General features: G+C 42.2%; 1 protein-coding gene and 3 non-coding genes across 4 annotated transcripts; 3 read left to right on the top strand and 1 right to left on the bottom strand.

Annotated features, from left to right (window-relative positions):
* The first annotated feature begins 452 nt into the window (after positions 1 to 452).
* On the top strand, positions 453 to 525 carry SARC_30172. The gene has a single exon. It is a non-coding gene; the product is annotated as a tRNA-Lys (tRNA).
* Positions 526 to 1,431: 906 nt separating this feature from the next.
* On the top strand, positions 1,432 to 1,504 carry SARC_30173. Its single transcript has one exon. It is a non-coding gene; the product is annotated as a tRNA-Lys (tRNA).
* A 1,236-nt stretch (positions 1,505 to 2,740) lies between these two features.
* SARC_30174 lies at positions 2,741 to 2,813 on the top strand. Its single transcript has one exon. It is a non-coding gene; the product is annotated as a tRNA-Lys (tRNA).
* A 917-nt stretch (positions 2,814 to 3,730) lies between these two features.
* Positions 3,731 to 10,507, bottom strand: SARC_08058 (hypothetical protein; the record flags this gene model as incomplete). Its single annotated transcript, XM_014297974.1, has 12 exons — positions 3,731 to 3,903; positions 4,211 to 4,451; positions 4,663 to 4,991; positions 5,414 to 5,532; positions 5,993 to 6,177; positions 6,371 to 6,620; positions 7,267 to 7,333; positions 7,467 to 7,642; positions 7,980 to 8,337; positions 9,121 to 9,421; positions 10,126 to 10,280; positions 10,318 to 10,507. The coding sequence occupies 12 exons, from the start codon at positions 10,505 to 10,507 to the stop codon at positions 3,731 to 3,733; spliced, it is 2,544 nt and encodes an 847-aa protein (XP_014153449.1).
* Positions 10,508 to 11,870: the final 1,363 nt, after the last annotated feature.

Below are 11,870 nucleotides of genomic sequence, written 5' to 3' on the forward strand. Positions count from 1 at the left end.
TGACTGATCCCGAAGTAGACCCTAGATTGATTGTAAAACCATCAAATCTGCATAAAAATGCGGTCACTGATGACCACGTACTACACACGCCATCACATTACCACGTCCTTGTCTGTATCACCTAGGTATAGATATGTAGATACGGATCCGGCTGCTATAGCAAGTATAATTGAATGATGAAGTATTGGCCCGTGTCGAATGAAAAAGGGTTCACCGCAAACAATGTCAGATATTTTTAGGTTTGTGCCACAGCCATTGCTGTATCGGCAGATTCGGTATAGTATTAAATTTTCGTTTCGAAACTCTCGCATCAGACGTAGAAGTCATTCCACAGGAGTATGTACCCAAGTATAAACCCTACACAACATCCTATTTCTATCGATTAATTAAGATTGTTACTTGACACAAAATGTTAGCGGGTATATAATATTTTATGTGAGAATTTGAAATACCCCCGGCTAGCTCAGTCGGTAGAGCGTGAGACTCTTAATCTCAAGGTCGAGGGTTCAAGCCCCTCGCTGGGAACTCTTTCCCGAATATATACTTTAGATACGGAGAGTTTTTATTCTAAAATATAAACGAAATATGGTCTATTCACCACTCTCATACACGAAGATGAAGCCCTATCCAGATCATATTTATTCAAATCGAGGTGAACAGTTACAGACAACACTCCCAACATAGGGTCTGAAGCGAATACATCACACAAACGCTTTAATGATATATATTCTTAGCTTTAAAACTGCGGTGGTATTTATGAAAAATAATTAAATATTTATATCATATGATAATACCCAAAACTATATACTCGCGTCATTGTAATCTGAAAATCTTTAAATATCATATACAGACATCCATTGAACTTTGCATCAGGCGTTAGATCATTTTATGCGCCGTGACTTCGCCTTCGCTATCCATTTCTATACAATATACTCCCTCGCAAGGGCAGTGTTGCGAAAGAGTTCGTTGCAGCTGGAGCGTGTATTTCGATAGCAAAGAATAATGCAGACTACACAGCCGGTCGCAGATCATATGATCAACTGCAAATGTTGTTGCAATTTTAATGTTCAACCACAAAGTATCGAATACGATCGGTCGATGAATAGTCTAATTCGCATTCTAAACATTTATGAACCGGAGTATGTCTAGTATTTGGTTCCGACAGCATAATATATTATCAAAGATCTCACAGAAGAGGCGATGGGATTGTTCAAATGCAGTTCTCTACGCATTGTAGTAGATATTTTATTTAGTATGTACACAAAATTAACTGAATAGTGGTAGGTTTTTATTTAAAAAAAACGAAGAAAGTAAAAAAAAAATTGTTACTTGACCGCATACAAAAATGTTGCTTGACCAAAAAGATGCGAACAAATATATTAATAAATATATTTATTATAATTTAAATTTTCAAAGCAAGACCTAACATATTCCCGGCTAGCTCAGTTGGTAGAGCGTGAGACTCTTAATCTCAAGGTCGAGGGTTCGAGCCCCTCGCTGGGAACATTTTTATGAATATCAATTAGGAATATGGTTTAAATTATATGGTGCAGAAGGGGCAAGAACCTGTGCCTCCCGGGGCCCGATTTTTAAACAATGATGGGCCTCGAAATAATTGCCCAATCTCGATTTTTACAACGGCTACGGCTTCCTCTCGTTATACCCGAATGCTAACTTCGGATAACCGTGTATTTTTTCTCTCTCAATATCTTCAGAGTTATGAGTGGTACAAAATCGGCATAAAAAATGGGAATAACTTTAAAACACGATTTTGAATGGGTTCCAGTTTAGCTCGAGTACAAATTAGGGCGGATTCGGACTCCCCAGCCTCAAAGTTAGTGCTCTGTCGTCTCCAAATTTTTAAATGTATTTTTTTTAATTGGGTTTCGAGTATCAAAAGTGGATTTGACCTGGTGTAAACATCGTAAATGCCCAAAAGTCCATATTACCTAGTGTAAAGGGGGGGGGGGGGGAGGGGTCCCAAAAACGGGAATAATGAACATAGGTTCTATCGACGCGTCTCGTCCAGGGCTACACGCGGATCCACTTTTTATAAATAAATAAATAAAAACTTCAGAAGTTATTCAAGTTTGAAAATTGACCCGGAGGCGCAGGTTCTTGCCCCTCTGCACCATATGATATTCAAAACAATATGCTCGCGTCATTGTAATCTGAAACGCTCTGTCATAAACACACATCCATTAAACTTTGTATCAGGCGAAAGACGATATTATTTGACGTGACTTCTCCTTCACTATCCACCCCTATACAATATAATCCCTTGCAAGTACAGTAGTGTAGCAAAGTTCGATGCAGTCGGAGTGTGTATTTCGATAGCATATGATCACGCAGAATGCACAACCCGCCGCAGACTACTTGAGTATCTGCAAGTGCTGATATAATTTTATTGTTCACCACAAAGTAGCAAATCCGATCTGTCGATGAACAGTCTTAATTCGCATTCCAATCATTCGTGAAGTCTATGTAGTATTTGGTTCCGATAGCAGAATATATTATCAAGATCACACAGAAGAGGCGTGGGATTGTTTCAATGCAATTCTCTACCGGACCGAACTCTATTTTTTAGTATAATATAGTATCTGAATAGTGGTAAAGTTCTTTCAATAAAAAACAGAAAGTAAAAAAAATGTTACTTGACGCAAAATGTGACTTGACAAATAAAATAAGAGCATCAAATTTAATATTGAAAATAAATTAGTACAAAAAATATTTATCATATACCCGGCTAGCTCAGTCGGTAGAGCGTGAGACTCTTAATCTCAAGGTCGAGGGTTCGAGCCCCTCGCTGGGAACATTATTATATATTTTTAGACCAGTTCACAGCGCAAACTCTCACAAAAGAAGCAATGACATAGTCTTCGCGTAATGAAGATTTAATTCCTTGGGATTATGTCAACCACGAAATATATAAATACTTAAACCAGTTTGAGAAATCACCTTCTCAGCTACGCAACTACGCAACTACGCAACCACGCGAAGTGCACAATGTGCAGATTCCAAGCGGCCAGCATTTACAACCATGCCGTGGACCAACGTATGCACCAAAAAGTTTAATTTCCTAAGCTTTAGTGCATTCATGAGGTGGGAGACGACCCAAACAATCCGGAGCTTCGCCATGTGAAATTCGTATGAAATACGAGGATGGTACAGAGCAGAGCAGTTCGAACGACAGCAAAAACCTGATAGTTCTAAAGACTTTGCTTATGCAATCAAACACAGTTGATGGGTTTGGACTAGAGCGAACTTCTCAACTAAATCGAGAGAAAAATCTAGCTAAAAACATCCTCTCTCCACCCAAATTTCTTTTGGAATGCCTGTGGTTAATATACGTATCCCCATCAAGCTCTCGAGCCGAGAGTAGCACACCGTAGTCTTTCAAAGCAAGCGATACCGAGAGACGGTTCCTCCATAGATGCACTAACAAACAGTCATCGCCAAATCGCTATTCCACACCAAGACTCAGATACTGAACGCTTAAAAAGCACAGCTCCGGAGTCAGATATGCTTAATTCGCAGAAAAATTGTAATTGAAGTCACACTTAAAAGTTATGGCCTGTGTGACATTTACGACTTGTCATCCACTGTGCCAAAACACTAAAACCCATGAAGCAACAATTGTAACTGTCTCAATTTCGCACTTGCAATCGTAGACGTGCCCACTCTGGGTGCCGATTTTATCTTTAATATTAGTTCAAGCCCAAGTATTCGATTATTCATTGGAGAAACCAGCCGTGTTCTCCATGGCGAAGACAAGTCGTTCGCTTAGCAATTCTAAGCTCGCATATTGAGGGAGATCTACACGGTTAAAGCACGTGTGTGCGCGACACAGTCCATCGACGGCATTGACCTTCTCAATACAGAATTTCTGCGGCCCATTACTTCCTGTGATACACCGTAAACATCCAGTTTAGTATCGGATATATAGAATTTAATATCCCCAACTCTTATCTCAGCAAGGATTATAGAATTAATCTACTCAAGTGTGGTAAATGTGTACGCATACAGTATAGTTAACAAAATCGAGAATATCCTGAGCTAACTTTCTACACTTACCTAACATATACCAGAGAAAAAAAAAGTGATTCCGCCTAAATATACGTACAGACATATACGAATTCACAGCAACTTCCAATGATACATGTGTGCTACAAGAAAAGCAAGATGCAGTATAGGTTGAACATAATCATACCGTGTAACTCCTTGAAACCACTGACAGGCACGCGCGAAGTTCCTGTAACAAACTGAAGCAGACGAGCCTTCATCTCGTTATCGAAACTCTCCACAACCTTCCAGAACATCACCACAGTCTCATGCTGGGCGTGGTAGCCGTTGCGATACTCTGTATTTGCCTTCCAATCCTCCACATCTATCTCGGCCAAACCTCCGATCAGCAACTCAAGCTCTTTCTCATCGAATATCTTTACCAAATGCTGAGGTGTGAATTAAAGGACAGTGTGTTGAGTTATATGGAAGTGTACTATGTTCTGATACTGACAGAGTCGAAACCAGTCTAACACACTTATGCGACGTATGACACGGTGAACCAAGTAAGTATTCAAGACACTCACAATTCAAGGCCACACACACACACACTCTCTCTCTCACCCATCCACACGCACACACACGCGCGCCCCTACACACCTGAGGAATGATAGAGTTAAAGCCGGTGATGAAGGCATTCATCTGCTCCTCGATATTCCTGCTGTACCGCCACTCCGTCATCAGCGCCACATACTCCTTCTTGTTCTCCTCAGTCACTTCGATATTGTCTCCATCGGGCTTCAGCTCAATCTCCTCTATGTTTCCAAAGTTCTCCTTCGTCACACTGAATGTCAGGTCCAGAACATCGGTGATGTCGTTGTCCAGGATCCAGCGCAAACTGCGGTAGTACTCAATGTCCACAGTCTGGATATCCTCGAATTCCATAGGTCGGCCCAACATTTTACGGTAGAACGGCGGGATGAAGAAGGCTATATGTATCCAAAGTTGAGAAGGACATAGGACTTAAGAGAAAACAATGCTGGGGGGTTTCCCTTGAAGAATTTTAAACCTTCAGAAAGTAGGCTATACATATTCGGTTCTGAGGATTTAGGAAAGTATTTTAAAATGTTCTGCCAAGGACAGACAAACGGACTATATAGGTATAAATATTGCATAGTATCGACTGAGAGTATGCGATCCGGTACCTTGAACTCAAAAAACAAGAATACCGCAGAATAACACCACCAGGCCTGACTGACCCGTGTAAGTTCTAGTTCTTTGCCAGACGCATAGGTCACGTGTTCGCTATGCATACGGCAAAGGCTTACACTACAAAAGCTACTTGTGGTATGTAAGGTCAAATATAGTGCACAATCCAGGTGCGTGCGTAACCATGTAGCCCCAAACTCACCGTCAATAAGCTTGCCGTGGAACACCGCCATTCCCACAATTCGTCCGATGAACTCAAAGTACTGCAGATGATCGGGATTGATACCCGAGTTTGGACTGATCTGCAGTGTGTAGATATCACTGCAGAGGATAGCGCGTGGGTGAAGATTCATGTTAGATGATCTAATACCTATACACACACACACACACACACACACACATATATATATACATACATATATAAATCGGAACCTGTTGATCATTCAGTCTAATAGAGGCCCGACCACAAATATAGTCAGTGATAGCTATACAGCACCACTTTTTTTTACGCATACAGAGTTACTCACAGTACCCAGATCCATCTACATATATCAAACCCGAAGATCAAACACGAACTGATAGATAGTTGGATACATATATATATATATATATATATATTATCTCTGCACCTCGCGGCGTGACCGAATTGAGTTATCATAGTACGGCGAGAATGCGGAATGAGTGATGGAATACAATGCGCTTATTTGGCTATTTCACATCCAAACCGTTTTTCTCCCATGAATACCACCTGTATACGCTAATACGTTGACTCTGCACCTACCTGGCGGCGTACTCGAAGAGACCGTAGTATGGCGAGAAAGCGGAATGGGAGAGCAGGTAGAACCACTCTCGCGCCAAACCTCCGTAGTCCAGACCGTCTTCGCCCTCGAACTTGATCCACAGTCGCTTGCGCAGTTGATCGGGCGTGTACCTCATCACCTCACGGAACGAGTCCTCAAACACAGCCTATTTATAGAACCAGTAGGTATAGTAGGGAGTAGGGAGTAAGCCTGATATTTATAGAACAGGTATGTGACTCCTCACCTCACGGATTGAGTTCGCAAGCACAGTCTATATTTACAGAAACATTAGATGTTGTAGGATATACACCTGCTATATCTATCGAAGCAAATAGGACTGAATACAGATTAACACTTACGTTTCTGCCCACGGTGATATCCACCTTGCCCTCACGCTGGCGCAGCTTTGACCTGAAGTAGGCCAGTTTAGTCCGGTAGTCTCGCGCATAGGCCTGAGCCGGGGTGTTCTGTGAGTACGAGTGCTGGTGCCGAGGATCCTCCCACTGCGTGGTACGTTCGATGTGGTTGACATAGAAGATACGTCCGTCATGCGTGCGTCTCTCCTCCCAACCGGGCGGCAGTGTGCCGAGGTTCGGGTTCGAACTGGCCCTGGGAGTTGTGAATTAGAACAGTCATTCAATACGGGTTGGTGTTGCTGGGGAACCAGTGTCATAAGCTGCCAATGTAGGTCGAAATATCTCGATGAAACACGCTAAGTGTGTGTGAAAACTTGGCCTAAATGTGAAGGTGTTATCTAACGCTGGCGGGACGCCAGAATGCCGCTGCGGCCATTGTATTGTATGTTTTTCATTACATTTGATATACAAGTTTGAGATATACGTCATGCATGCCTGCATTGCACAAACTACCGTCGTATATGCCTGTTAGTTGTAACAACTAAAAGCCCTGAAACTCAAAAACAGTATTTTGCGATCCATGTCTGCATCTGAGATGTATCGTGCGCGTTCTGCGATAGGCATAGCCGCGTGTCCCTCAACTCTCCGTGAGTTAAAAATAAGTCACAGTCACGGCTGTGTTTGGGTATTACGCGACACACACACACACGTATATATATACGAATATAAATAAATACAAGTACTAATATATATTTAAATAAATAACAAATAAATACGTGAATACACAAATAAATGAACAACTAAACACTCGTACACACACATGCATACACACATACCGGCACCGAAAGGTGTATATATATATAGATAAACACAAATTACAAAAAATACGGACATCACACCTGTTCCGTGTCGTCGGTGTATTGAGGGTCGATGCACCACCAGAGCTGTCGCCTCCTTGGTCGGCGCCTACCGCAACAGATGGGAAGTATGAGCATGTGGCTATGTTTAAGAATATATCTTAAAAATTCTAAAAAATAACAACAACGTGAGAACGTGGAGTTCGATCCGAAGACTTGGACATGAACAACAGTATACGTACCTGGAGTGGGTTTGGGTTTTCTCGGATCCTGCCAGGTCGTTTCTCGTGTGTTGTGATCGACGAAGAAGACTTTGCCCTCGGGCGTAGACCGCATCTCCCACCCGACTGGCAGCGGAGTTTCCTCAGCAGATACAGCCACACTGGCGTATTTCTTGGACCCTCCTGTTGAGCCCGTTCTGCATTAGACAGGTTAGTAAGGATAAAGTGTTAGAAGGTTTAAGGTTTAGAGGATTCAGTGGAGGAAAGGGGGGGGGGGGGAGAGAAAGTGGGTGTAACGAGGGCAGTGAATGGAGTGAGTGTAGGTAAGGCTGTATACTGGGTACACAAATATGTACCTATACGAAACCACGAACGAATATGATTATATATATATATATAAATATATATATATATATTATAAATACAAAATACAAATACAAACACATCAACAAATACATATATATATATAACAAATACACCTGGATACACACACACACACACTCCAGCCTCGAGAGCCTCTGCAACACAACACACCTGCTGGATGTCCCGCTCGACGAAGCTCCGGCTGAAGCCCCCCCAGCCCTGGACGATCCCTCGTGCATACGCATGTCTGCCATACCCTCCTGCACCTCCTGAACCGCCGACTTGCCCGCCCCGCTTTCGGACGTGAAGCTGGTGCGGTGGCGCTTGGCAAAACTTTGCTGTTCCTGTGCGTTGTCACGCTGTCTGCCCTCGCGGATGCTGTCTGTGTTGGTGGACGTGGGGCGAGTCCAGGCGGTGGTTTTGGTGTTGTGGTCGACATAGTAGATGCGTCCGTTCTGGTCCTCGCGCTCCTCCCAGCCCTCGGGTAGGGGCTCCTCCTGCTGTTCGCCCTCACTTTCGGACTCAGCGCCTGAGGAAATGGGTGTGGTGTGGTGTGGGTTGGGGTGAGTTGTTGGGGTGTATAATTTTGTTGCTGTGATATAGAATTGTGTATGACTCATATACTTGAACCAACTGATATGTGGTAGTACTACAAATGCGCTCGTTGAGTATATATGCACACACCCAGCCGTATCAAATTGGCTCCAGCTTCCGAAGGTGTCCTATGTGCTATTCTACGCACGTTCATTCAAGTGGCAGATAGATAGATAGATGATCATGATACGCAAAGGACTCCAGCACACGGGTCAATGGTATATGCAGAATAACATGTTTATGTCAAAGGGATAAGAATACACTCAAATGGTGTTGAACTCTCTCCAGTTCTCGCAGACCTCATATGATTGTCTCTACGGACACACAAATACAGACACAGACACATACAGACACAGGCTCGCATGTAGTAAATAACATATACTACCATTTATCAAATACTTGAGCGATCAAGTACACGCATCCGAAGCAGTGTACACACTTGAAGAGATATGACTACCAACATCACTTACATAAGCACTCACAAACAAAAGCGATGCTACAGCTGATGAAATAGATGGTTGCTAGCCTTAATAGGGGCATATAAACAATCGAGGCTAGGCAGTAAAGGGATCGCTGAACAGTATATCTATATATATATATATATACATACACACAAACACATAGACACACACACAAACACACAGACACACAGACACACAGACACACACACAGACATACATAAAGCAACACGATACGAGTATTCATGTTTCTTCCTTACCTTCCGCATTGCCTCTCGCTCCTGCAGCACTTGAGCTTGCTGCCGCAGTCGATGTCGTAGACGGGACATTAGCATTGGGGGGTGCCTGAAACAGATCATCCGACGTAGGTGGCAAAGCAGCAGCCGGTTCTGGGTTCGTACTTGTAGTGTTGCGCTGAGGAGCTTCGTTCTCTGGGACACGCGAGTACTGTAGACGGATAGTAAGGGAGCCCGAGATCTTCTTTTGGGTGACCCCTTTGCGGCCTTTGAGAGAGAAGTTCTCCTGTTTCATCTCCTCATTGGGGCCGGGAATGTCCAGGTCCTGTTTTGAGGTGCAAGTGCAGGTTGGCCAGGTGTGAGGGCGTACATATACCCTCCTGCGCACACTCATTTAGAAAGACTCAGACTCAGACACACACCCACACACCCACACACTCACTCACCAACACAATATATATATATATATATAAATATAAATATATACATATATATATATAACCATACACACATATATGTGTTTGCCGAGGATTGGCATATACAGACCAGTAAGCCAGAAGTGCAACAGCATGCGGTCAAAAAGAGATTCAAAGAATACGCACACACTGACAAGTACGTCTATGACGTTCCCAGATATAGTCAATGACGCCAGTATTAGTATTAGGATCAGGCATGATTGAACCAGTAGTAGAATGATATACAACCAGATAACTAAACTAGAGACAAAGATTGTACCACCGTGTAAAAAAATATACCATGCAATAGCCAGTATGTACAAGCAAGAACGCGCACGCCTCGAGTAGAAGTGTATATTGATCAAACGTACAAGCCTACACAGAACAAGCTCGCTGAGACACATAATTGCATACAACTATACATATACATACATATATACATACACACACACACACACACATATATATATATATATATATATATATACACCACACACACATACATATATATAATATGAATTATATATATATATATATATACCTTTCCGTTTCGCATACCAAACGTATCACACACCTTCAAACTCAGCTCAACCATTCCCAGAAACCCGGCCTTCTTCAACATGAATCTGTGGTGGTCGAACACCTGCAGTGTGATGCGGTCTCTGCTCGGGACCACATTGAACATAAACTCTTCGCCCCAGTAAGGCGATAAGGTCTTTTTCTTGACCGCTGTGGTCTGTTCCTGGTCGCCGCCGTTAATCCATACCTTGCAGTATGGATCGCTCTGGCCAAGGGATCTGTAGGATGGATGAAGTACCAGCGACGGATATGTGAGAAAGCTGGTTGTCGGTATGGGTACGCCCCAGAGATACTGGTGTTTGCGATTCGATCAGAGATAGATGGGGTGAGGAATCTGGAAGTAGCGTTCGGATATATGGTCTCAAGGTTGCAGGCATATAAAGGTATAAGCAACACAGGGTAGTGGGAAATCTAGAGCTTCGGTATGGATGAGGGATCTAAAGTTGGCAACAATAAAATCACGTGCGGGTGTGCTATCTGCGATGTTAATAGAGAATACCCGGCCAACGAGAGAAGGGTCTAAGGGTTTAGGGGTCTAGGCCTTCCGCCCGATTCCCTAAAACCCTAAACAAGTGAATACGCAAACTTAGGTACGGGGATGCGGCCTGTGGCACCAGTGTTTAGAGAAGGCACACACATGAGCACTCAGAACACATCAATTGCCATACGATCTGAGTCTCGATAACATTTTAGCGAAGCATGGGTGAGAGGGACCAGATTGACAGTACTCCGCCCGGAACGCTTGCCTGTTCTCTTATACAAAAGTAAACAAAACATGACAAAGGGATACATCGGTTTCTGTGACGTTTATAAAACAACGAGGAGGATACGGCGAGATGTGGCTATGCAATGGATAAATCTTGCTATGAAGTGACGCGAATAATACGAAGCCACTGTTGCTAGGCAACAAACGATGGCGTCCTGCAAATGTGTGTATCAACTCACAACTTCTATACAGAACACAGGTCCAGCATTATAATCATCGGCATAGGCGTATATTGAAGAACTATTGCCATTTCAAGAAATTGATATCAACGCTATACTACAGTATACATATTTAAGATATTCTGGATCATAATTCAGAGACTAACGGAATGGAAGCACGAATACTTATTATATATAGACATATATATATGTAAAAATACATCCTTGATTAAAAAAATAAATGAAGATATAACTAAATATATACGTACGTACCTACAAAATTACAAACAAACATGCATGAATACAGGAATACATAAATACATGCACATAAATATAAATATGAATATATATATATATTTATATATATATAAATAGATATAGATATAAATACATGCATACACACAGATACAGAAACAGACATGAATAGAAAACACATACACAAAACACATGAATATCATACATACATATATGCATGCATGTCTACATACATCCATACATACATACATAAGTACATGCACACACACACACAAATACACACACACACACACACACACATATATATATATATACATATACATACAAACCTTCGTACATACATGCATACATACATACAAGACTTCAAATTTACAAACATATATACACACGCACACGCACACGCACACACGCACACGCACACGCACACACGCACACGCACACGCACACGCACACAAACACTGTATATATATACAAAAAAAACAAAAAAACAACCGACACACTACCACACTACACACAACCATACAACTACAGATATATATATATAGTATATAATAATAGAAC

The sequence above is a fragment of the Sphaeroforma arctica genome, assembly GCF_001186125.1.
Source record: "Sphaeroforma arctica JP610 unplaced genomic scaffold supercont1.688, whole genome shotgun sequence".
NCBI lineage: Eukaryota > Ichthyosporea > Ichthyophonida > Sphaeroforma > Sphaeroforma arctica.